This window comes from Barbus barbus (assembly GCF_936440315.1).
Source record: "Barbus barbus genome assembly, chromosome: 27".
Taxonomy (NCBI): Eukaryota; Metazoa; Chordata; class Actinopteri; order Cypriniformes; family Cyprinidae; genus Barbus; species Barbus barbus.
The window spans coordinates 20,105,022-20,132,767 of record NC_136755.1 but is presented as its reverse complement, the minus strand read 5'-3'; the positions used below and the strand labels follow the sequence as shown (position 1 = coordinate 20,132,767).

The 27,746-nt window shown below is 37.5% G+C and overlaps 3 protein-coding genes across 3 annotated transcripts; all 3 read right to left on the bottom strand.

Annotated features, from left to right (window-relative positions):
- Window positions 1-140: 140 nt before the first annotated feature.
- hoxa5a (homeobox A5a) lies at window positions 141-2,368 on the bottom strand. The gene is made up of 2 exons (XM_079381159.1): window positions 1,691-2,368; window positions 141-1,175 (listed from the first exon to the last, which is right to left on the bottom strand). Exons 1-2 carry the CDS (start codon window positions 2,232-2,234, stop codon window positions 925-927), a joined length of 795 nt encoding a protein of 264 aa, XP_079237285.1. The 5' UTR covers window positions 2,235-2,368; the 3' UTR covers window positions 141-924.
- Window positions 2,369-11,147: 8,779 nt separating this feature from the next.
- hoxa9a (homeobox A9a) lies at window positions 11,148-12,206 on the bottom strand (the record flags this gene model as incomplete). Its single annotated transcript, XM_079380892.1, has 2 exons — window positions 11,148-11,386; window positions 11,690-12,206. The coding sequence occupies 2 exons, from the start codon at window positions 12,204-12,206 to the stop codon at window positions 11,148-11,150; spliced, it is 756 nt and encodes a 251-aa protein (XP_079237018.1).
- Window positions 12,207-24,989: 12,783 nt separating this feature from the next.
- On the bottom strand, window positions 24,990-26,493 carry LOC306847384 (homeobox protein Hox-A11a-like; the record flags this gene model as incomplete). Its single annotated transcript, XM_079381310.1, has 2 exons — window positions 24,990-25,222; window positions 25,872-26,493. The coding sequence occupies 2 exons, from the start codon at window positions 26,491-26,493 to the stop codon at window positions 24,990-24,992; spliced, it is 855 nt and encodes a 284-aa protein (XP_079237436.1).
- Window positions 26,494-27,746: the final 1,253 nt, after the last annotated feature.

Below are 27,746 nucleotides of genomic sequence, written 5' to 3'. Positions count from 1 at the left end.
AATAGCCTATGGAATTTTGAAGATTTATGTATATACTCAACCCTCACTTAAATAATCAAACAATTATGTGATACATTTTACTTTTACGTCTGTCACTTACACAAAAAAAACACCTGACAAATCTCCGAGATCTCATTTTTAAAGTAAAAACTTTATTGTTGTGAACACTGCATTTGACAACACTGTTTTCTGCACTTCCAGTTGGTATTCAAATTTCACGAGAAGGAAAATAAATAATTAGCGTTTTCCCCAACATTTCAAAACGTACAACACTCAAACATAGGCCTACTCAAGTAGAAAAATGAGGACATGACAAATATGCGGATACGACTGAACGGAACGATTTTATCAAAACACAAAGATGACAGTAGCCTACAACACAAACAAAACAGGTTTTCTACTTCAGCTTCACAACAAATAAAATACAATCGATATTTGATATCGAATTTAAATAAATACATAAAATACAACAATTCATATTTACAAAGCAAAAGACATAAAAAACCAACAACAAAAACATTTAAAGGTATGCTTCATTTAGTAAGAGTCAAATACTTTTACAGGTTGGCTTTGCACCTTTCAGAAACTTTTTAGAAGCATTTTTCGTCAATACTTGTTATATTAATTTACACCTTCATGTGGCTTTTCTAAGACAATGCATAGATCTTTCCACATACACAACATTGCATGAAAAACACAGAGAGGAAGTGTTTGTTTCATTTTTTTCTGATCAAGGACGCAGCGCAGGGCGTTTACTCTCTCAAGATCAGTGGAAAGTTCTTTTGTAAAATGGGCAAAGTCTTCATCCCCTTGTCGAACACACACTTAGAATAAGGAATCAGACGCGCACCCGCGCATACACACACCTATTCAAACACTAACATATTTAATTTATGTATGCACATATACAATATATACACATTTTCACGGCCGGTATCCGCTTCCTGCAGCCGCCATATTCATACTCTTCAACTTGTTGTCCTTTTTCCATTTCATTCTCCGGTTTTGAAACCATATTTTAATTTGTCTCTCTGAGAGACAGAGCGTGTGTGCAATCTCAATTCGTCGGCGACGTGTCAGGTACCGGTTGAAGTGGAACTCCTTCTCAAGCTCAAGTGTCTGGTAGCGAGTGTAGGCTGTCCTGGGCCTTTTCCCCTCCGGTCCGGCCAAACTCTCTGTTACACACAAAAGTGTGACATTGACATTTTTAGAATTTTAATGTATTATAATACATATTATGTAATGCACGACACAAAACATGGCTGAAAGGATATGCATCAACCTCAAAGCATGTGTAACATTCTCAGGGACAGAAAGCATAACATTTAATTCCGGTAATTTCCTCAAATGATCTCAAATTAAATCAGTTTTATTTAACGAACTTAATAGCACGGACAATTCATTACTGGATAATCGACAAAACTATTAATAACATTATTAGGTCCTTTCATTTTTATAAAATAAATTCCATTTAAAAAATGTTATGAGACATGGGAGTCTGTAAAATAGGGCAACATACTGGCTGAGACATATTTCGATGTAACAGTCCAAAACCAAAGTAAACAAACTGTATTTGCATTAAACGTCCCCAGCTGATTTTATGTAAAATTAGACAGGAGGTCATTCACACCCAAACTACAACACTCAGAACACAAACAGAAAAAAGCAGAACACAATGTTTGCAGTTTACCATGACTTATATGAAGTTTTCGCATCCATGGATAAATCTGTGGTGCCTCGGATGCATTCTGTGCAGCTGTCTGCGCACTTCCCGGTGGCTTTTCTTCCTCCATAGTGCTGGACGCTTTAGAGACGTCCTCGCGACTGAGAACCGTCCCGACGCTGTTGGTCGTAGAGCCAGCGGCGCTCGATAGTGAGGTTTTCAGAGCGCGGTGTGACTGCTCGCTGACAGGAGAGTTGGCTAAGGATGAGCACGGGAGAGGGTCAGAAGGCTCAGTGCTGCACGCGGTAACCGGGTGATTGTACCGGACAGGCGTCGCAGTTGGACTGTCTGTGTAGCTTTGAGATCGCTCACCAGATGAGAGAAAGTGTCCGGTGGTAGAGCGCCCGGTGCTGAGATCCATTCCATTATAGCCAAAAGCATACCTGCCCGAATGCATGCCCGTAGAATCTCTGCATTGGCCACTAGAGCTGTGATCTCCATAGTTATGTAAGGGATAGTCCGCGCCATTTGGATAGCGGCCGCAAAATGAGTTAACAAAATAAGAGCTCATTGGTTGACAATTACCTTATAATTATTTTTAGTTACTACAACTACCTTTATGGAGAGAACAATTCTGCCGTGTGTGTTTGATTTGTGTCTCTTGATGGTTTTGAGCTTCTATTGCACCCTTGCACAATTTATGATGAATTATGGAAATGAGTGAGACAGACTTAATGCTCCCTTACGTAGACTCCCAAATATGGGGTACGGCTTAGAGTCACGTGTTTTTGTTGACCAGTCGTAAATCCTATTCTGTGACCTCCAGCGGTAAACTCACGCGTAAGCAGGAAATCAGGGTGGAATTGTTTGGACACGGGAGCGCGCAACAAGAGTTTCACCGAACTAGCTTGGTGTGTGCTATACAAGATTGTAGCGGCGCGCCATCCTCTGGTTAGAGACGGGACTACCTAAACCATCAGACTTGAGACGAGCACGCGATGGGGTCATTCAGAGGGTAACGACTCTGCGGTAGAAAAATTGTATCTGCGGAAACAATGCGCCGTGACCTGCACACAAAACACGTGCACCAGTATGTCTAATGGATTTAGTAGATTCAAAAACACACGCATCTATAGGTTTGAAATAATCGTCAACAAGAACACAATATCAATAAAATAAAATAAAACCCCCAAAAGGATCTGATTCTTGAGTAGGCTATGGCATGTCCACTTAAAATACGCCTCATAATTCCTCATAATTTCATATTTGGTATAAAAACAGGAAATTTGTTTTAGTTAATTATGATTTAGTTCGATCAATTCTAAATATTTGTCTTCAAAAGTAAACAATTCAGGAGACGCTGTACAACAGACTTTGCATATCTTTTCGAACATATTGGACTTAAGTTCATTAATTGTCAATTACTGTTTTTAAGAGCATAAAAGAAAAATGTCTCCGAATACTAAAACAATATAAAAAGGTTATATAGTTCACACAGTTCACAGTGTTTTGCCCGATTCCTTGACGAACTGAGGTACAAGCAGGAAAAAAACATCAGCATCATACGATTATGAAAAGAACTAAGCGGTTACAAAGTAGCTGGTCTTGGTTAAACACATTTGAATGAACACGCTTTTTGTAACAGACACTGTAACTTGCAATATGTAGAAAACTCACTCAGTAACGAGAACCTAAATTAACGAATTCACTACTAGAAGTCCTGGTGATATGAGCTGTTTTCGGCCTTAGTTCAGCACCTTAAGACCCGACAGCTCCGATGTCGAACAATCTCCTTGACTGACTGCGCTCATCGCAAAATGCACAAAGATAGTTGGAGAGCGTGACAGCGTGATTTGTTACAGAAAAGCCCATTATTTAGAAACTAGAAATTGTTTTGTCTTTAACTGAACTGCGTATTTAAGATACAGAGATCCTTTCATTCTGCTTTCTGCCTCTCTAACAGAGATGCAGCTATAGCTTAACTATGAAATAATGTGCAAAAACGTTATATCAATTTCTTATAGGTTATATCAAACCTTCAGAACGAGTGAAACAGTCTACACAAACAATGTATACATTCCATTAAACAAAAATTATAACGGAAAATTAAATACTTAACATTTTCAGAAATTCAGCATGCAAGTTGTGACATTGTGGCAAAACCAAGAGCTCTGCACATTCTGGTACTGCAGATGTTTCAAACAACCTGACAAGACCTTTTTCTGTATAATGTCATTGCTATGAAAGGTAAAAAAGGATCTGTAATCTGTAGGATCTGGAATGATTCCTTTCCACTTCACTTCGCATTCTAGCATCTGTTAATAGGATAGCTTGAACAAACTAACTTAAACCTGCTAAGCAAAGTGGTAGGTCACCACCTAGTGGTGGTTTTGATGTACCACCATTTACATCGTCGTTCACAGAAGATCTACATAATTATGCCATCTGTTATATTATCTTCTTTTGTATTTATAGATTTTATTTAGGATATAAATTAAACATCCTATAGGACCTCTTTCCCTGATAACGATAGACGTTAGATCTTAAGAGCGCTCTAGAAGATTTATACGCTTTGCTTGCTGAAAAAAAGTTAAATTATTATTTTTTTAATTTTGAATTTAATACATTTAAACTCACATTGTAAAAACTACTGCAGAGTGTACGTATATAGCCTATATAGTCTGTAATAAGTTTAGGTGTAATTTTGCAGCTGCCCCGAGTCTGTCTCTTTGTTGGGCATTTAAGCACTCGTACAATGATTTTCAAGTTCTAATATGAAGCTTTGAGGGAAAAGATTATTTGTAGCAGCGTTTCAATTAGGCTATCTACGTAAGCTAAAACATAACCTACACCCTAATTACAAATAGGCCTATTATTATTAGTCAATAGACCTATTATTATTGCTCGAAACAAACTTTTCTGAAACACGGACAACACCATAGCTCTTGCCTTAACTCAAGTGCACTTGTTAGGCTATATCGACATGCTGAATTGCACAGCCATCTCACAGAGGTATAGGCTGTAGCCTACTTCTTCAAATAGCCTACTGTTTTGCTAATACAAAAAAAAAAAAGTTCCATATAGGAACATAAGTTTTATTAATCAGCCTTCTTTAATTAAATTGTTTTTATCAAGACATGACCAATATTTGAAAGGTTTATATACACTACTCTAGTCATAAGACAGTTTAAGGCACAACAGTAGACATAGCCTTGTGGATAATAAAAAGCAAGAAAGACAGCTGCATCAAACACGATAACGACCTCTCCATCCAGAACAACAAACAAACCTCTTTGTTTGTTTTTAATTAAAAAAAAAAAAAGTGTGTGCAGTATTAGGCTACATGACATCAGAGATGTTCGACAGTAGCCCGTTAAAAACAAACCGATTCCTTACCGTTCAGTATGTCTGTTGGTCGACGAAGGCAAGAAACAGAGGTCGGTGACGAAAAATACTTCACAGCTCTTCGGAAAGCTTCTTTATCACCTCATAGTGTGCCAAACAGGATGAGCAGTTCTCTCTTTACTGTCAGCCAATGTAATGCCGAATGTAGAATATTACTTTAAAATTAAAAGACAATAAATTAACAACCGACGAAATTTTGGAAAGGCGGAGGTAAAAGAAGGCTAGACAAAGCAAGGTCAGGAGAAGACTGCAGCTCTATTTTGGGTAGGGATGTATACACATAAAAAGTTAACGTTCATGTGGCCTTAAAACACGTGACCAAATAGTAGCCAATAGGAGCTAGCGGCAACTCATAAAGTTGTACGGGAAAGTAGTAAATTTTCATAAACAACAACAGATTTATAGCTTCTCTAGGGAAGAGGACAGAGGTGGGGGCTGGTAAAGCAATGTTTGCAGCCAGGCGCCATTTTACAAATAGGAGGAGCTCACTGGAAAAGTAACTAGATACATTTATCAGAATTGTTGAATTGTTATTATACTGCTAATAATTTAACCGAATAAATACCGATTTAACTAAATATCACATTGCTTAAATATAGTTAATAATAATAGGCTAATAATAAAAATCTCCAAATATTGTGGAGGAATTTATACTCGCCTGCAAAAACCCTTTTAAATATTTGTATCGGAGAAACGGACCACAATATTTACACGTTTTACTTTAAAATGTATGTTTAACACTTACAGTCTACGTCAACTAAGATGTATAGGATTACAAGAGAAAAAGATTTTGTATTATTTAGTTGTAAAGCTGTCATTATAGCCTATACGACCAATGTTCTTTGTGTCCACATTACCACTGTGGGTGTTAAGTTAATATGTTCCCAGAATTTAGAAACTTCGTACTGATGTTAATGAAGCAATAAAGACAATGTTGCCATTTCAATTATGTGACTACGTGTTTACATTATAACTTCTAAATAACCTATGCACTCTATACATACGAGTTTTCACATTTGTTGTCCCCTCCTGAGTCTATTGTGACATAGGATACAGTTTACATAAGGCCTGCCGTTGATGTAATGTTGGCTTGTCACCTTGTCAATACTGACTTATAGCCTAATGATCGAAATATAAACGTAGCCTAAGTCTAAAGGTATTTATGCATTTCTTTATAAACTACACCACTGCTTCTAGGAAAGACGACGTTTTATTTATTAGGGCGACGTCACCGCTCGTAATGACTAGTTCAAATCAGTTCATTTTTTATTTTATTTTTTAGTTAAAATTCTTAGTTTGTATTAATGAATTTATTATATTACAGTATGAAAGTTTATACGACTGAGCTAGTAGATCTTGGTCAGCAGTTACAAGAAACAAAATCCGTGGTTTCTTCAACAGGGTTATAAATCTTGGGAGCGGACACGACGAGAGAAATCAATTATGCAACCAGATACGCATAGGAGATCCTCTAAATTAAGACACACCGAGTAATTAATTTATTACTACAGAGCAGAGACATTAAAACGTTTACGACTTCACATGCATGAACAGCTGCATCAGTGGTTTAATGGATGTAGTTGTAGGACAAGTCTCTGTAGCCTCTGACACTAGATATACAACAAGCTGTTTCAAATAAAACGTGAAAGTCATACCTTAATTCCCATTTGAAGATACACATTCGGGAGGTTTTGTCCGTTCGTGCTTGCTATATGAATTTGGGGCGGGAGATGTCCAAGTCCTTTCTAAATCCCCGATGATCCGCAGCTTGACCGCGTCATGTGTAAGCGCTATTTTAGAAACAGTCATTTCCTCCTGTAGTAGACAACACATTGTACGCAAAGCAACATTTTTTGGCCAGTTCTGAAGAGGAGTGAGTGCTCGCTGCATATGACTGTAAGACATTCCAGTTTAATTCTAATTCGCATACTTTTTCATCCTGCTGAGTTGTTGAGCAGGAATCCTCGGTGTCGTTTTTACGAGGGTGATATACAATCCCATTATAGCTGGAGTTCATATTAAATCCCACTTCTCTGGCATTGGGCCCATGAAATCACATGATCACTCCGCAAGCACTAGACATCCAATAAGTATTGCTTTTGCTTTTTCATCAGTTTGAACAGTAGTTGATCTTAGTCCATGGACCGCTAATGACCACGATTATTATGAAAATGAGTTGGCCTATCTACTAATATAAGAATGAATGCATTGGTTTGGCAAAAAAAAGGGATAAAGATAATTATTTAAAGAGGCAATATTGGATGGGTGAGAAAAGCTAGACTTTTTTTTTCAATTACAATTTATATTTGTTAATTATTTGTTTAAATTATTTGGAGAAAAATATTAAAATTTAAAATTAAATTAACAAAAGAAAAAGAGGAAGAAAAACAAAGAAGACTGGACATAAAACAAAATCTTATGTAAGGAACATTAGTAGCCTTTAATGTTAACTCTGCGACAAGAAACCCGTTTCCTAATAAAACACAGTAGTCCAAATTATTGAAATTAGGCCTACATTTATTTAAAATTTTAAGATATTTAAAAAAAATACTCAAAAATTCGTGTTTTAAGCTTAAAGATATTTTAAATAGATAAATTAGATTGTCTACGGTCTAAAAACACTGGGTCGAGTAGGTTATTTTCACGACAGCACACAATGTAACGCTGTATATTTTTTCGATGTCATTTTAGCAACGTGGTTGCATAGGTTTCTATATTGGCCTATTAGCCCATTTTTTTCCCACAGCCCGCGCTATACTGATACCAGCTATATTTCCACAGATGCCAGTGCAGTCTATTCTTGTGACCCCCCCCCCCCCCCCAAAACTTTGGGAGTATTTTTTTTCTTCTTCTTCAAAATTTTCATTAAATGTTACGAACTTTAAACCAATTTGTCTAATTGACTTATTACCAAATTAAGATTTCCATTACAAGCTAGTAGGTGTAATTTTGGGTATAGGCATAATTAAATCCACTATTAGTTAATTTACACATTTTCTATAATTCATTGTTGGGTTTAATCCAACATGTGCTCTATATAGGTATAATTTACCCAGTCGTGGGTTACTGATTTTTTTGCGGGTTATTTTTTAAAACAGGAATTTACATCATAAAACGTCATAAAAGAATGCATTGACATCCATCCATCTATCTATCTATCTATCTATCTATCTATCTATCTATCTATCTATCTATCTATCTATCTATCTATCTATCTATCTATCTATCTATCTATCTATCTATCTATCTATCTATCTATCTATCTATCTATCTATAGGCTATATGGGGAAGTCGTGGGGAATGGTTAGAGAGTCGGACTCGTAATCCAAAGGTTGTGGGTTCGAGTCTCGGGCCGGCAGGGATTGTAGGTGGGGGGAGTGAATGTCCAGCGCTCTCTCCACCCTCAATACCACGACTGAGGTGTCCTTGAGCAAGGCACCGAACCCCCAACTGCTCCCCGGGCGCCGCAGCATTAATGGCTGCCCACTGCTCCAGGTGTGTGTTCACGGTGTGTGTGTGTTCACTGCTGTGTGTGTGTGCACTATGGATGGGTTAAATGCAGACCACGAATTCCGAGTATGGGTCACCAAACTTGGCAGTATGTCACTTCACTTCACTATATGCAATTGCATTGTTCAAACTAAAATGCATGAAATGAATATTATTGATGCGTTGATGCAAAAAAAAAAAAAAAAAAAGTCTTTTAAGTAGGCTACTTTAATACTCACTACTAATTAAAATTCCAGACCAGACATGACTTAAATTATTTTGAAAAAGGAACAGGAAGCACCAACAAGATTTTTTTGTTTGTAATTTCAGACAAAAATTTAACTAATGACGACTTAACAAGAAAGAGGGAACATGGAAGCTATTGAAAATAGGCTACGTTGTAGAGACTCACAAACACAGTCGCGATTTTGAGGTTTTACTGACATCAAGTGGTCAGACTGTATAACAATGCAGACAACTTTGACGATAGAGTGGTTTCATTTAGGCTATGCTTGGACGTCCACGATTAGGCAATGTGTTATGGGCAAATTAATTTCTGCAAATGAAAGCAAGAATGTGAAAGATTTTCATGATTTTCATTTCATCAGCATTGCTTTAAAGCTTCTGTAGAATTTGCGCTGACGCCTCCATTTAATCGTGTAGACCCACACAAAGGGTGCCGTAGGGCAACCTGCAATCAGAGGCCAATAAAACTAGATTATTTCCGATGGCTTTTTGTGCACGTAGTCGAGTCTCTCTGAAAGCGAAGGGAGTGAAGAAGAAAAAAACTCCTCTCCAAATGGGTGTCGGGCCTCTGGAAACGGTCTAATTGTGTCTGGACGGCCATAAAACCATTGAAAATGGAATGCCAATGTCTGTTGCCGTGTCTGCGATTTATTGCCTTGTCTCCGTGATGAGGACTTAGAAGACAAAGTCCCCCGCTACCTGTGCCACTTTTGCCTCCAGGTTACAAGGCCGTAGCCTACATAATATAAAACATTAATTTTTATATTTTAATGTTTGTATGTTTGTACAGACATCACGTTGAGCGAAAGCACCTCATCAAGGAGGTCAAGACTATCTGCTTTTTTAATTCCACAGATTCACTTGGTGCATTGCTCACTGGACCCAGCTGTCGAGTCCTAGAAGATCTCTGTTGTGTTGCGTTCTCTCGCCTCGCAGCGCTTTGCACACCATAAACGGTTATAGCAGTAGCCTATTGGTCTTTTATTGCAGCATGCAGCTAACGACCTCATCTGCCAGACCGGTCTACGGGCTTGCTCTCCCCGAGTACAAACTCGCCCAGCATAATCTGGCCTCAGAACACATTCCTCAAGATGGCAGGTCTTTGAAATACCCATCTCCTGGTATGGGTAAAATACATTTGCGTTTTTATAAGACTTAAACACATTTATATAAGGATGTTTTACGCTCTCGTTTTTTTGTAATATGGCTGCACTATAAAATGCGATTATCATATATAGCTACTATGTTTACATAGAATATATTAATTACATTAAACCAATGTATCAACAGATACAAATATTAACAACAAAAACAACAATTCTACAGAAATGTAATTAAATATTTATTTTTCCATGATGCAAAATACAGCTCTATGAAAAGCATAGAAACTACAAAGGAAAAAAATATATAGGCTACAGAATTAAATGTTTACATATACACGTAATTAATACATCGTTCTCATCTTAATTGTTATTTAAAAGGTCACGAGGACTACGGAATCTAAGGGAGACTTGTTTGGAGATATGAAATGCTTTTATTATTCAATAAATAAAATCACAAATTACATCTGAGAAATGCAAGTAAACAAAACAAAAACTAAGTAAACTAACAATATATGACGGCCAACAGACCATGAGGTATTTGAAAAGTTGCCTACAGTGCTTTTCTACAGCTCAGTATTTTTTTTATTTTATTTTTTTTTTTACTTTCCCTGAAGTTCACCCAATATCACATCGACTGATATGGCGTGAAAATTTTGGTCGATTCAAAACAAATAGTTAGGTAGTAGTGAATAGGTAGGTGTAATGTCATAATTATCCATACAAAACAATTTCTAAGGACACATACAAAAGGAGATAATTTCTAAGGGGTACATGATCTCATGTACTCAAGTGTATTAACTTAAACCTGGGCCCATTTCTTTCTAGTGAAAATTAAGGAAACGCTATAGAACATATAAACGGCTAATTTGCGGCCCGAAATACACACTGATATAGCCTACTAACTACAACTGAACAGGAACAGCACATATATATCAGACATGTTCATTCATTACTAATAAATCTGGTCCAAATGAAATACAGAATTTGAAAGAATACTGCGTCAGCGAGTAGGCCTATTTAAACATAGCTACGTCTGAAAAATAGATTTGTGCAGTATTTATTAAAATGGAACCACTTATGACAAACAAATAGCCTAATCCAATATATCAAAGTATTGGATCCCAGCATGCTTTAAGAAAATGCTTAAATAACACAAGACCCAATGTAAAATTCCACGACATTATCATTTCAGTAAAAGGATGGTTTCTCTCACATCCTCACGTACACGACGTGCTTCATTCTTACTCGTCCTTCGTTCCATCTTTGTTTATTTTTTTCATCTTCATCCTGCGGTTTTGGAACCAAATTTTGACCTGTCTCTCCGTGAGGTTCAGTAGACGGGCGACTTCGTACCGCCGGTCGCGCGTGAGGTAAGTGTTAAATAAAAACTCTTTCTCCAGCTCGAGGATCTGGTGCTTAGTATAAGGGCATCGTTTTTTACGCGTCGAGCTCGCGTGTAGCCAGTTGGACACAGGGTTTTCTGGGGAAAGTTAGAGGGAAGGGAATGAGGGTTTCGAAAGCAAAAGCGAGTAGAGAATGATTTTAACACAAGACCCTATACATCTCAAATCCAGACCATGGCATAAATCAGTTACCCAAACATATCTCAGGGCCTCGTAACAATCCCGCCTAAACCGAAGTGAATAGCCTATTTTGCACGATTTTACAGCATTTAAGTAGAATGAGAATAATGTTAAAATGCAGAAATTTATCAACAGTGCTTAATATAAATTTAATATAGGCCTAATTGTACTCATATATCCCACCATTTGGCCAGCCTTACCTGGATCAGCGCCCGGTTTCTCCTCTATATCGCCTCCCTTGTCAGCAGTCCGGCCAGATACTGTCTCAGTGTCGGTAGAACATCCTCCGTTAGTGAAGTCTCCAGAGAGGAGTACGGCATGTGAACTGGCCTCTGTACCGTTATCATTCGTTCTGTTTGTATCAGGTTTGGCATGATAGTGATGATGGATCGTCGGTACCTCAGTGAGTGGTAGCCCACAAGCAGAGTCCAAAAGCCAAGACTGCACGTAATCCCCAGCTGCTGGAGGTTGCGTATGCTGCTGATACACTGACGGTACACCACTAGAGTAATGCGTTGGGATGTGGCCCCAACCCGAGCCACAATAAACGGGTTGCTTTGCCGGGAATGTGCAGGGACCGAGCTCTGTATGGTCTGTGGCTAGAACGGATGGCCTGTGCTGAATGATTCCTGAACCTGAGGAGAAGCGAGTCTCCTTGTTGTCCGACATAACAAGAGAATCAACATAATATCCTGTCAGAGCTCCGGATGTCGACATGGCCGGGACGCACTCTCATTCATACACACACACATAAAAACACTAACACACACATACAGTAACACGCTCACAAAATAACAATCTGTGAAAATGGAGAGGCAACTTCCCCCTCACAAAGCACCAGTCAGCTAATAAGTTGAGCGCAAACTGCCATTTGATTGGATAAGGTGCACACGTGACCATTGGAACATATAAAAAAAAAAAAAAAAAAAAAAAAAAAGGAATTTCTGTAGGCTTAAAAAAAAAAGATTGGTTTGCTTTTAATCTTCTCCTGTAAAAACAACCATCGAGCTGGTAAAAAAATAAATAAATATGGGCATATTTACACAATTTAAAAAAAATAAAAAAAATAATAATAATTATTCTCTGAATTTGTTTAGATGAATGATTTAAAGCACAATCCCAAGGATTGTTGTTTACAAAATTTCATGTCTCACGGGAACTGACTGCATTCGAGCCTTTCTGCAGATAAACATCATGGACATGAGACATTGCCAGAAATGCATTCAAACTGTAACTAGCCTATATACGACAAATTGAGAAGAATTAGATTCACTACGGAGGAACGGCCTGTTTCCTATACTGCACATAATATGTGTTCCCTTCTTGCTGTGCGGTTTTAGTTTTGATATTTTAACCACTCAGATAAAATAGTTACAGTACATTGTACATGACGACCTGGATTCACTACATGTTCACTTCATGCAGTAAGCGGCTACCGCTTGTATATTACCAGTATCAGTAGCATCCCTATAGAAAAGCAAGAATGTTCTTTATAGATATAAAGTCTTCGAATTAATTTTGAATCTTAGAATCTTTGGTATTTGCAAATTTAAGAAAAATTGGTCTAGAAAAATATACGTCGCAGCTAAACAGAAGCCTTACATGTCTCGAAGTATTAAATCCACAAAGAATACGATGAATATGGAAAATACAATTTGTCAATTACATTACATTTATCAAAATATATCAATCTGCTTAATCGAAAAGACAACATAAAAATAGCTATGGCATTCAAAGTGACTTAGTAGAATAAAAAGTGCCACTTAAAAAAACAAAGAGCTTTTATTAACACGAATAGAAATAATATCAACATAATATAGCAAATTAGTAATATGGCCTAATTATTATTGATACTTGTTATTATTATTATAAGTATTGTTATTGTATGTTTTATTCGGCAATCATTGGCCATAAATGGATTCCATTTATGTATCATTTTGATATAAATTATGTTTGCCAGACAAAAAGCATTTAAAAGACGTTATTATGCCTTCTATAATATTTAGCCTATACCTGCACAAGCAAACAAAATAAAATAAATAAAGGAAAGAAAGGAAATAACAGCATAATACAGTAAATGAATCTCAAGTAAAACCATTTTAATCAGGTTTATTTTCAACTGACATATATAGGCTACAAAAGAAGAAAGTCTAATTCACATCGACTCAGTAATTGTGAGTCTCATACAACAATGAAAATGCAATATAACTTTTTAAAATAATTAAATAATTGTTCACACTGTTTAATAGTCCATCAGTGATTACCAGAAGGGCATTCAGAAGGATTTTACTATTTTACAGCAGGAAACGACACTACTTCGCAAAAAAGAATAGAGAAAGACGGAAACAGCATGGCGCTTTGATGCCGTAAACTGCACCGGGGTGTTTGTTAACTCAATAACGTTACCATAGGCGTTATTTATGCTTTTTAGGCACAAATAAATTCCCTTTAGCTGTACTGGAGAGCCACCATAAAGCCAATCTTTCCTTTTGTGTTCAGACACTTCTTACGGCGCTAGGCGGAAGCCGGGAAAGCAATTTCTCGAGCTCAGTGGCACGCCACCGAGGTCGCTGTTGCTTACAGACAAGACTCGATTGCCGTGTATTGGACGTAACCGAGGCCTTGTCAAGTACTGTCTACACAGAGTTCAACAAATCAGTGTCTACATTCAGTCCGAAAATGCAAACATCAAACAATTTACGGCGATTGTGTTCAAAAGGCATTTTCTGAAATAATAATAATGCTTAACATTTGATGGGAGTTTAAAATTATTTGGGACTCTTTCGATGTCCGCTTGGTGAAAAAAAAGTAGATCTTAGGTTACGGACGACTGAAACTGGGGCAATTAAGACAGTTTCGTGTTGCAGAGTTTAAATATACAATCCCAACAACATGAAACTACCTAAACCACTCAACAGTCTGCATTCAACTCTTCAGACAAAACAACTAATGATATCAAAACAAATCGCCCGCATTACCTTTCATCTAATCTATAATAGCTATGCATTTTCTATCAAACAACATACGTTTTTCGTAACAGACAAGACTATTCAAATCAGAATCGCATCTTACCTGTGTTAACTTGATTTAAATGAAACGGCGAACCAAAAAAAAAAACTGTTTTCCATCGCCTGACATCCGAACGTCTTCATTCTTGCCTCCATCCAGTCTGTACTGAGGGCAGTCACTCAGAAAAGTGAGCCTCATAAAGTAGCCAGCAATAAAATGCCACAAAAGCAGACTAAACTCGCCATAATACCACGGTGTCTGTACATGTTGTGGTCCTTCGCTGAAGTATGAATAAATATACATTTCCGCCGGAGATAACGGGAAATTTCACTGCAAAACGAAATTTGACTTCAAAAATCAACTTAATAGGCTGCATCTAACTCTACCCTTTCACAGCATAGCTCATCAAAAGTCATATAAGCACAAATACAAAATATACACTGAAAACCAACATTATAGCCTATGTTTAAATTTAGACACATAGAAGCACATTCTTTATCCGATGCCAGAACACTAAATCATTTGTTTTACACTGAGGTTTCATACTAGAAGATAGATAGATAGATAGATAGATAGATAGATAGATAGATAGATAGATAGATAGATAGATAGATAGATAGATAGATAGATAGATAGATAGATAGATAGATAGATAGATAGATAGATAGATAGATAGATAGATAGATAGATAGATAGATAGATAGATAGATAGATCGATCGATCTACACGCGAAATTCCCAAACATTACAATGGTTTACAATTTCCTTGTGGAGAATACAGTTTAAGATATGGCGATCTGAATTCACAACAGCGCCTTTGCAAGTAACCTATGCTGTAGTATATAGCCAGGATCACTTTTATAAAAATAAAACGCATGTGCGAGAATACAATTTTCATGATTCTTGAATAATGCCTAATAATAAAGAAAAATAAGTAGCCTGCATTGCGATTTTAAAAATAAATAGCATAATTGCAATATAATAAATGTATTCAATTGTTTCTTTTGCACAATGTTAACATACTAAACATAGCCTATTAGGCATGGCAAGAACAAAGCGAAATCATATACATTGACACGTTGGTAAATGAATCACATGATTAGGCTATTGTTCTCCCAAAAATGAGGAAACAAGTATAAAATTAAAAGGGCAAACAAACAAACAAACACACACACACACATATATATATATATACAACCCGATCTCGTGAAAGTGTTTATAAATAGCACGCCAAATAAAAACAAAAACTCGTGGTATTGATACGCAAAAAAATCGACTTTGGCATGCATATGCTACGCAATGGGTAGGATTAGGTTTGTGGGGTAGATGCGTATCATATATATGCGACAACTGCATTTCATACAAATTTAGTATATGCACGCGAAAACTGCGTATTATATGCACAGCACGCCAAACACGTGCGTATCATATGCACTCCAAAGTCATTTTTTTTCCATATCAATACCACGAGATTTATGTTTTTATTTGGCGTACTATTTATACGCATTTTCATGAGTCCGGGCTCATACAAACATACATACATACATACATACATACATACATACATACATACATACATATAGCCAACATATATAGGCCTTATATATATGTGTGTGTATACACACACACACAACCCGAATTCCGGAAATGTTGGGAAGTGTTTTTAAATTTGAATAAAATGAAACCTAAAAGAATTTCAAATCACATGAGCCAATTTTTTTATTCACAATAGAACATAGATAACAAATGTTTAAACTGAGAAATTTTCACATTTTATGCACAAAATCAGCTCATTTCAAATTTGATACCTGCTACAGGTCTCAAAATAGTTGAGATGGGGGCATGTTTACCATGGAGTAGCATCTCCTCTTCTTTTCAAAACAGTTTGAAGTAGTCAGGGCATTGAGGTTATGAGTTTCTGGAGTTTTGTTGTGGGAATTTGGTCCCATTCTTGCCTGATGTAGGTTTCCAGCTGCTGAAGAGTTCATGGTCATCTTTGACGTATATTTTCATTTAATGATGCACCAAATGTTCTCTGTATAGGTGAAAGAACTGGACTGCAGGCAGGCCAATTCAGAACCGGACTCTTCTACTACGAAGCCATGCTGTTGCAATAGCTGAAGTACGTGGTTTTGCATTGTCCTGCTGAAATACACAAGGCCTTCCTTGAAATAGACGTTGTCTGGAGGGGAGCATATGTTGCTCTAAAACCTTTATATACACCTTTCAGTATTCAGTGCCTTCCAACACATGCAAGCTGCCAAAATTTATAAAAAAATTGTAATCTTCCTAAATTTATCTTTTAAATTGCATAAATCACTTATGCACCCCCATACCATCAGAGATGCAGGCTTTTGAACTGAACGCTGATAACACGCTGGAAGGTCTCCCTCCTCTTCTTTAGCCCAGAGGACACGATGTCTGTTATTTCCAACAAGAATGTCAAATTTAGACTCGTCTGACCATAGAACACTTTTCCACTTTGAAACAGTCCATTTTAAATGAGCCTTGGCCCACAGGACACGACGGCGCTTCTAGACCATGTTCACATATGACTTCCTTTTTGCATGATAGAGCTTTAGTTGTCATCTGCTGATGGCACGGTGGATTGTGTTTACCGACAGTGGTTTCTGGAAGTATTCCTGGGACCATTAATAATGTCAATGACAGAATCATGCCGATGAGTGATGCAGTGTCGTCTGGGGGCCCGAAGACCACGGGCATCCAACACAAGTCTTTGGTCTTGTCACTTACGCACAGATATTTCTCCAGTTTCTCTGAATCTTTTGATGATGTTATGCACTGTAGATGATGAGATTTGCAAAGCCTTTGCAATTTGACATTGAGGAACGTTGTTTTTAAAGTATTCCACAGTCTTTTTACGCACTCTTTCACAGATTGGAGAGCCTCTGCCTATCTTTACTTCTGAGAGACTCTGTCTCTCTAAGACATCCATTTTATAGCTAATCATGTTACAGACCTGATGTAATCAAAATTTCTTGCATTTTCAGCCCTTTGTTGCCCCGTGGCAGCTTTTTTGAGACCTGTAGCAGGCATCACATTTGATAGGAGCTCATTTAGTGGATAAAAGTGTAAAATTTCTCAGTTTAAACATTTGTTATGTTCTCTATGTTCTATTGTGAATAAAATATTGGCTCATGTGATTTGAAAGTCTTTTAGTTTTCATTTTATTCAACAACAAAAAAAAACGTCCCTACATTTCCGGAATTCGGGTTGTATATATAGAACAATAATCATGTGGTTAATTTATATGCACTTATGTACGTATATATGTATATATATACAGTGCCTTGCAAAAGTGTTCATACCCCTTCATTTTTTTCACATTTTGTTATGTTGCTGCCTTATGTTAAACTGCTTTAAATTACTTTTTTTCCACATCAATCTACACTCCATACACCATATTGACAAAGCAAAAACAGAACTGTCACAGATTCGTAAATTTAATATAAAAAAACTGAAATAAGCACATTGCATAAGTATTCATTCCCTGAACTAACTATTTAGCTAAAGCACCTTTACAGTCTCAAGTCTTTTTTGTTTGATGCAAAAAGCTTTGCTCATCAGCATATGGCAATTATCTGCCCTTCTTCACCTTGGAATATGGATGGGGCAGATGCAAATGTTCAGGTTTCTCCAGAAATATTTCATTGGGTTGAAGCTCAGGCTCTGGCTGGGCCTCTCAAGGACATTCACAGAATTGTCTATAATTGACTCTTGCTGTGTGCATAGGGTCATTGTCGTGTCGGAAGGTGAACCTTCTGCCCAGTCTGAGGTTCTGAATGCTCTGGACTAGATTTTCATTAAGGCTATCTCAATATTTTGGTGCATTAAGTATTTCTTCTACTCTGATGAGTCCCTCAGTCCCTGCCGCTGAAAAACAGCCCCACAGCACGAGGCTGCTACCAGCACACTTTACTTTTGGGATGGTACTCTGCAGGTGATGAGCAGAGCTGGTTTCCTTCAAACATGATGTTTGGAATTGAGGTTCATCAGACCAGAGAATCTTGAGTCTGAGGGTCCTTTAGGTGCTTTTCTACACATTCCAAGTGTGTTTTCATGTGTCTTCGCAGAAAAGAGGATTGAGTCTTGCCGCACCGCCATAAAGCTCAGACTGGATATGATCATGGAGCTCAACTACAGTGACCATCAGGTTCTTGGTCACCACACTAACCAAAGCCCTTCTCCATCAGTTGCTCAGTTTGAACAGATGTCCAGCTCTAGGAAGAGTCCTGGTTGTTTCAAACTTCTTCCATTAAGGGTAACAGAGACTACATGCTTCTGTGACCCTTCAGTGAAGCAGACTTTTTTTCTGAACTTTTCCCCAGATGTGTGGCTTGACACAAACCTGTTTCTGAGCTCTACAGGCAGTTCTTTTGACCTCGGGGCTTGGCTTTTGCTCTGATATGCATTATCAGCTGTCAGACCTTTTATTAAGACGTATGTGCCTTATTCAATTGAATTAGCCACAAGTTAACTTTACTCGAAGTGTAGTGACATCTACAAGCAATATGTATGCTCCTGAGCTAAATATCAACTGTCCCAGATAAGGGTATGAATACTTATGCAATGGAATCATTTAAGTTTTTTATTTTTAATAAATTTGCAAAGATGTTAAAAACGTTTTTTGCTTTACCATTATGGTGTATGGAGTGTAGATTGATGTGGAAAAAAAGGAATTTAAAGCAGTTTAACAAAGCAGGAACAAAACAAAAAATGAAAAAACTGAAGGGGTATGAATACTTTTACATGGCACTGTAAATGTAGAATAAACTCATAATTAAAAAAAATTAATTACCGTTACAGACTTTGAGGATTCCTTCTTTTGCGCTCGTCATTTTCTCAATTTTCCTACGGCGATTCTGGAACTAGGCTATATTTTGAATTGCCTTCTGTCGGATGCACATTGCGGTTGATTTCTAGGCGGCGCTCCTGAGTCAAGAACATCTTGTAGACTGTAGACGAACTTCTTCTCCAGCTCTAAGGTTTGTAAGGACAGCGCTTCTTCCGGAAAGTCTTCCGTTAGCCAGTTTGCTGAACACTCCAAGATAGCACATGTAGGCTATTAGTAAAGCTAGTGACAGCAAAATGGGGCTGCATAATAAATAGTTTCATGGTCTGCATAATTAAATGTGTGTTGTTTCAGACATTTATTTTCAAAATAAAACACAAAGTAAAAATATTTGAGAAATTTTATGAAAAAGGAACGGAATGTCGAAAATTTAGGAAAGGAATATCATAATATTAGGCTACTGTATATTTTTTTATATACCAAAAGTGACATACAGACTTATTTTAAGCATATTTTGTAGTATATGCCTTTTTATTAATGTATATTGATACGTCGCACTCGATCGACACCGTTTAGAATCTAAACTTTTTTTTTTTAACTGAGCCATGCATATTCTGTCGTGTAGCATTTTATGTTTATGTTGTTTAAGAGTATTTTTCTGTCAGTAAATGTCTGGATATATACATTCATTTGGATTTGTATACAATTCCAATTTATTTAACATGCAATTTAGCTAGGCTATAGACCTATTGTAGCCTATATTATATAGTCTCTGCACCAGATGAATACAAATGGCTTCAAATGAATGTTAGTAATTAATTAATAGTATCAAATTGAAGACCTGACCTAAACAGACCTTACCTTTGCCACATTGCACCAAGCAAGTCTGACATATTTGCCGATTGTGCTACGTTTCCGGGTTGCGTTTCCTGTGCTTTTTCCTCATCGTTGCCATCCGGCGTATAGACAACACTAATATCATCTCCATCTTGTTTGCTTGATAATAAATATGTGGAAGTCTAAATAGGCAGCCACTGCAGTGACTAGGCTCGACGTCAGATGGCCTTTATTCCTGCAAGATAGGAATCGGATCCTAGCACAAACCCGACGCATTCCGTGAACCATAATCCTCTTTCAGGTTTGGCTGGATGCTACTTTAGTGCATATCCGTGGCTCGAAATTCTTTGATGTCCTGAGGACAGTGGTAAAATGCATTAACGATGCGACACGAGCTGCTCCAACCACATCGCCATGCTGGTCACAGTTATGGTTTGAGCAGCCACATTTGTTTGAAGTTTTGCTGGGTTGAGTAATGTAGCTTTTCAAAGTAAGAAGCCAAACTCCGGTTACTGATGCTTATCTAGCTGCCAGGTTCAGTCCGCTTATTATTTAGGGAATCCAAAAGGCACTCACTCCCTTTTGTGCTAACACATCCCACGCCATTAGGGGATAGTGCATGAGAAAGCTCATTGGTGGTCATTTACTTCGTTTGACAAGCTGGGTGTGCTGAGGTGTCCTCGATCAATTCAGTGAGCACGTTTCAACCAGTTGGAGCCTGGAAACACAAAGAGCCACACCCCTCCAAGCCTGCGTCACCTGTCTGTATAGCGGCAAAGTTTGGAATGCAGAGAAGACCAGATGTGGAACGACTAGATTCTTGCGCTATGCGCCATTCTGCGCTCAACCTCGCGCACACGAGCTAAAACATGTGTGCATGTGTGAAATTGCGGGTTGCCACAATTTTTTTTTTCACCCTCAGTTTTAAAACATGCATTAAAATTAGAATAAACAAGGCCTGTATTAACAAGCACATACATTTTCGAATTCAAAACATATAGATCGAAATTAGGAGAGTCAGTTTATCAACAGTGTTAACATCAAAACATAAGCTAAATGTTAATTCTTTAATTAATATTAAGTATTTGTAGAATTAGCCTATGTCTGAGAAAAAATAACACTACTGCCATTTCTGGTGCACACATTAGAAAGTACAGTTTTCAAATTCAACGTAGGCTATTATAAATTTTTCGAATCATTTAAATATCCACATGCTAAAACAAAGCAAACAAAACACAGACAGAACAACGTTTCACGCTGTATTGACACTGACACTGGCTTGTTCAAATTCAAGTTTAAAAATAAACGTGAAAAAGGGCAATTCGTACATATTTTACGAGGTGGCTAATTCGTACGAATTCGTACGACCTCACTCGTACAAATTCATACGATTTTAGCTAAGTCGTACGTATTTTACGAGTTGCCAATTCGTATGAATTTGTACGAATGACCTACACCTAACCCCGCCCCTAAACCTACCCATCACTGGGGTTTAGACAAATCGTACTAAATCGTACGAGTGAGGTCGTACGAATTCGTACGAATTAGCCACCTCGTAAAATACGTACGAATTGCCGTGAGATAGCGTTGGATTTATCGCTTATATTCCAAAATATGTCCACATTTCTTAGGCTAGCCTTTATCTTTTTATAAAATGTTTTTTAATAGCCTAATATAAATAAGACTGCTCTAACCCTTATTTACTTTTTTATGAAGTTAATGTAACAATGTAAGTAATTTAAGGAACTGTGGACATTAAAATAATGTTGCTAACAATACCTTTTCCCTGCTTTCGTGTTTATTCTTCCTTATAAAATTTTCTGAATCATAAACCTTTAATTTAAAAATGTGATAGGGCTACAGAAAAACTCATCATTTTTATGGTTGTATTTTGTTTGTCTTTAGTACAGATCATAGGCTAAGTAATCCACCACCTTAAAACAATAAATGTATCTTATTAGTCTTTAGACTGGAATATGGGAAATAGACAAGACTAGGTTTAGGCCTCATTAGGCCTAATTTGGGGACTACACTAACATGCACTTACACATACAGACATTACTATTTCCGTCTTCATCGTGTAACGCATAACAACTCAATACATATTTAATATTTGTCGATCTAAACATAATTTCATAGGCTTATGTGTTTTAGTTATTATAGGCTACCTGCCAAATCTGAAATGCTAAATAAACTCAACCCTTTCATTTCCAAGTTTCTTTGTTCCCAAGATCGAGTTCGCTGTAAGAGAAACTCAAGAACAGAAATATCACATTTTATTGCTATCAGCGGAAGCATTTATTTTGCACTAGAGACAAATAGTCCTCACGCACTGTAACACTACCCGTCCGTCTGCTCTCACCACTTCACGCTGTTATTTAAGTCCTAATGCGGAAAGGCACGATTATGTATCACAATTACAAACACCATTTTAAATGACATAATATAATTTGTCAACGGGAGAGAAAAAAAGAGCTGTTCAGACAGCATCACTGTTCTCCCCTTAATGTTCGATCATCGCTGAAAGCTCGAATGAACGAAGTGCGTCATTTTTTAGACCAATTAATCCTTGATTGCAGCTGGCTATAAATTAGCTTGGCCATTTTTGTAAAAAAAAAATCTCTATTAATCTTGCTCAAAGATATAAGCGAAACCGTTTTTGGTATATCCTTAATGGATTTCTTAATCGACGGAGCATAAGGGCCTAGTTCATTTGCCATAAACGTTTTGATTCAGTGGTAAAAGTGAATTTTTAATACCGTAATATTTTCCACTATCATAGGCTATTTAATAAAATAAGAACAGTGGACATTTAATGCGTGCTCTGTTCCAGATGGTTAAAGATGTGGAATGTTTTAGTGACTGTCTGAATTTAAGGCATAGGTCGGAACACCTGCAGGGAATTTGGTATGTTTCATCGAACCCGAACTAGTTGAACTCTTTATCGACCATATTATATATATATTGAGGCAACATCAAAACAACGATTCAACGATCTGACATTCAAACATTTGAGTCTGCAACTATCCTCCTGTTCAATCAATGACCCACGGTCATGACATTGATCTCACGAGTGCCTCCCAACGGAGGCCATTTGAACCTACTCGTGGGACAGTTGTCAATATGTAAGTCAATATGTAAATAGAGAAAAACTCAAATAAAATAAAAACAAGTAATAAAAAGTAATAAATAAAAAACAGAAAACAGCACAACGCACGCCAGGGAAAAACTTTTAGTGTGAAATTAATACAACAGGCAGAAAGCACACGAGCACTCCTGAAAGCAGCACGTCAAAACCCTTAGCCTCTGTCTCCTTGGAATCGTGGCTAATAACCTTGGTTCTCAGAAGGTTTATGACACCACACTGCAATTGCCCAAATGCTCCAGACATAGACAGCTTTTATGGTCGTGTTGCTGAAGCAACAAGGAGGATGTCCCCGTAATTAGGTGGTTATTCCTCAGAGCCTCAAAGGATGCGCCTGCCAGGCCATGTCGCTCTGCAGCAAGTAACCATAAAGCTCAGTCTTTCTCTCCCCTTTCTTCTACTTTCTACTTTCTTTCTCTCTCCCACTGTATTAGTTTAATGCTCTTAGGCTGTCATATATGAACACTATACGAATACGGCCAAAAACATTCAGATGATAACTGCAAATAGTAGGCCTACTGTAACCACTGTGACGGTATAACTGCCATAACAATCGCTTCTTCTTATGGTCCGAGAGAGTTCTTAAGAAAAAGAATAAAAACAAAACAAAACATTGCTTTTTTATATAAATGCACATAATGCGCAAGTGTATACTCATGCATAATATATATAATTATTTTATTATATATATGGATATGCAATTATAGATATATTTGAAAAGAAAACGGTGTACTACAAATACGTCGTACCCCTTTAATTATTTAATTTAGGAAGTATATATTGTAAAGATGATTTTCTGAATTACAATCAGCCAAACCCTATTTTAACCCCAGGATAATGTTCATAGTGGTGCAGAGTAGAACATGGGCGAATAAGGTCATTGTGAAAACGTTATTTCTTAAGCTTGAGATCCACTTGAGTCCACTTCATAAAGATGATCTATTTCGAGTACGAAAATGTTTATGATTGGGGATGAGATTCAGCGAGATTGCATGTTCTCCGTTCGGTCAGGCTCGCTGTCTGTTTAATTTCTGTGTTCACAGAGTTTGCAGCAAGTGAAAATGATCGCATTTTAGTCAGTACACAGTTGCTTGTAATGAGTCGTTTACATTCCCGAGAGACAGCCGTAGAAGAAAGTGTTATTGCTTAAAGACGTTCACTAACAACGATGGATGAAAGTTATATTTGGTGGCAAATCAAATAAATAATTTGGAAACGGGGAGCAGTCACACTAACATGTTAGCAGTTTTTAAAAATATATATTTGGTCACACCAAAGTCATTACGCCAAACTGTACAACATTCCTCCACACAAAAAAAAAAATTAACACGCCATAGGAATGGCTTGTCAAAAACCTTTCCTTGTTTAGACCCAAATATTTCAGCCAGTTTCACTCAATCTTCGCGTAGTCCATCACAGCTGCAAGCGGAATAGTCCATGTTCAGTGTGTATCACGAGCTCTAAATTAAATTGTTTCTGTTCGCCAAAAATGGTATACATTTATCTATTACGAGCGCAAACAACCCGTATTTAAAATGTGAATTTCAATGTCATATAGGCTATGCTCTCTATAATTCTATACACGTGAATGGTGCCTTGTCACGAACTTGAAGTTAACCGCTGAGAGTCTGTATAACGTCTCGTTTGTGATCTCATTACTGCAGCTGCTGTATTGTATCTGTTGTTATTTCCTTGCCCTAGAGCAGTGGGTTGGTACTGTAGTACTGTAACCGGTCCCGATTTAGTTTCTTTTCCTTCATCCGCCGGTTCTGGAACCAAATTTTCACTTGACGATCGGTGAGGTTAAGCATCCGTGAGAGCTGAAGTCGTTTCTCTTTGTTGATGTACACGCTGAAGAAAAATTCCATCTCGAGCTCCCGGATTTGAAATTTAGTATAGGGACATCTCTTCTTGCGAACCCTGGGTCCACCTAACAGAAAATGACCAATAAACAAACGATCTTTACTCCAAAGGGTTAGATTATGAAAAATAAGATTATTATATAGCCTATGAAAATAAGTATACAGTTAAATTAGTACAGTACACGCAATATATATCTATCTGTCTATCTTTCTATAATCTATCTATCTATCTATCTATCTATCTATCTATATATGATTGTCATTATTAAGGTTAAATACAAAGACAAATCTATATCTAAAGTTTATTTAGGCTACAAACAAAAGATTTTCTATCTAAAGGGTTGTCAAATTTAAAATATATATATATTTTATACTAGCATATAATGTATTTTTACTTTTTTTTTAACATGTATTAATTACCAGAAAATAACTAGGCGCTTGTTACTCTTGACTTGTAAACAATCCTGTGAAATCACTGCGGCCACTTAAATACAGTTTAAAGTTCAAGTTAAAAATGCGCTAGCTTTGAGTCTTTTCATGGCCAATTTCAATTCAAAGCACGTGATTCTCAGTTTATATGTAGCCTAGGTTTTGTTTGGGAAATCTCAGGCCCTCCATAAACCTTATACGCTTATAAAACAGCATATAAAAAATTTAACAGGAGCGCGCAAGATTGCAAACTTTCTCTCATGACAGTCTCGCTGAGCTCATACTTACTGCTCGCACCGCTAGTCTTTTCCTCGTTGTTTCCGGAAGACGATTCGGGGCTACTGGTCTCCTGTCGCTCCTTTCCTTCGGACTCCTGCTCCGGTGCGGGCGCTGGCGCTGGCGTTGACTGTTTGCTAGAGTGCATTTTATCCCTCGCTGCATAGTCGCTGTTCGCTACACTGTCCGAGCCCCCGTAGGAGGTGTCAAAAAACTGGTCAAATGTTTGAGGAAGCACCCCGTTTCTTCCAACATTGCCGTAGAAATTGGACGCGGAGGTCGAGTTCGATGAGTGATAATACGCAGATGCATTATTCTTGGGGAATATTTCACCAACTGTTGTTGCCGCTGGTAAACACTCCCTGTGTACTATGTCCTCCGACGGATAACACTGAGCCAGTGGACCCCGGTGAGGCCATTTATTGGCGTCAATAGCATAGTCTCGGAATGTAACCTCCCTGACATGCTGTACCTGAGGCAGGTTAGATGAGTAAGAGTAGGTAACTGGACGAGAAGACGGACTTTGGGAAAGGAAAGAGGGCAATGTGGAGAAATCAGCCCCCGGAACGTAATACGTGCAGCTGGGCAGATACATGTTGGAGCTAACGGAAACCCTCTCGTCAAAATCCATCATTGTACCCGCGCAGCTTGTAGCTTGGGCTAGTGAGACCCATACGCAACGCCCACAACATAGCTCTCATGTGCGCGTGCCTCTTACCCGAGTTGTAGGGGTATCCGCGAGGCAGAAATTATGAGACGTAAGATGACGTGGAAATCCATCTCTATCCAGTCCAACTGAGGCCAGGATCACGTGATCTAGAAAATAAATTTACAGATCCTCGCTCACTAGTTTTGTTTGTATATTGACAGTGAAAGATACTTAATTGTAGACTTTTAAATGCCCTATTTTAAATGTACAAATATGAAATGACATTCTAAAAAAAATACATACAAAGTCTTGCCAAATTAGGCAACTCTATTTTTAGAAGTTTGTAAATCAAGAACAGTGTTTGCGACTTAAGGCTTGCGAGCGATCAATACTATCATAACACCATCGGCATTAAAAACAGAAAATGACTGTTTTGATACAAAGGCTGGTATACGTGTAGCCTACATGTGGCTTCTGTAATCCAGATTTCCTATAAAACTCTAGCACTACAGTCTTACATCTTACATTTTTGTTGTCATTAGTAAGTTATTTGACACAAAATGTGCATGATGATTAATGATTATGCTTGTAAATAAGAAGACATGATTACTCAAAATAATAATTAGATCATTACTTCTCCGTTCAAATTTTGCAATACAAAAGTTGAATTCTCGCGACGAACGAACTATTCAGAAAATATTGACCTCGGTCTACTGAATAAATGACACATTATGTGTACTGACCTAATAGTGCCTAATTTTATTTAACACAATTCCAGCAGCTTTCAAAATTTTCATAACGTTATTATAGTGTTTTTTAACTATACGTGAATTTTGTCCTTGCAGCTCATTAAGTACTATAGAAAACAGTTTAACTGAGTTTTGAACGGCCTTAGAATAAATGAGTTTAACCGTGGTTCTTAAACCTGGATTAGGCCAGTATAGGCCTCACTTTTCCACAACACATAACCCTTAATCCCCTTCGACCCTATATGTGACTCCGAGGAACGCACGGGAGGTGAGTAACATGAGCCTCGTTTAGTGCAACTTTCATAAAGTCTGTAAGGTGTGATTGTCGGACGTTTTAAGATATTCTGATGATATGATTACTTTATGCTAATAAATTATCCACGATAATTAGCAGAACGATAGGCTACAAATACAAAATCGATGGCGCAAGACTCGTCAACTCAAGACCAATTCCGCGCCGTGTGTTGGAAAGCTTTCAGCAGTAATTTG

Excerpts from the sequence above, each read along its gene's own strand:
- hoxa5a (XM_079381159.1), bottom strand. The coding sequence starts at position 2,234 with ATGAGCTCTTATTTTGTTAACTCATTTTGCGGCCGCTATCCAAATGGC. Across the intron at positions 1,176-1,690 it reads AAAACTTCATATAAGTCATG|AGAGTTTGGCCGGACCGGAG; the intron begins GTAAACTGCAAA and ends TGTGTGTAACAG.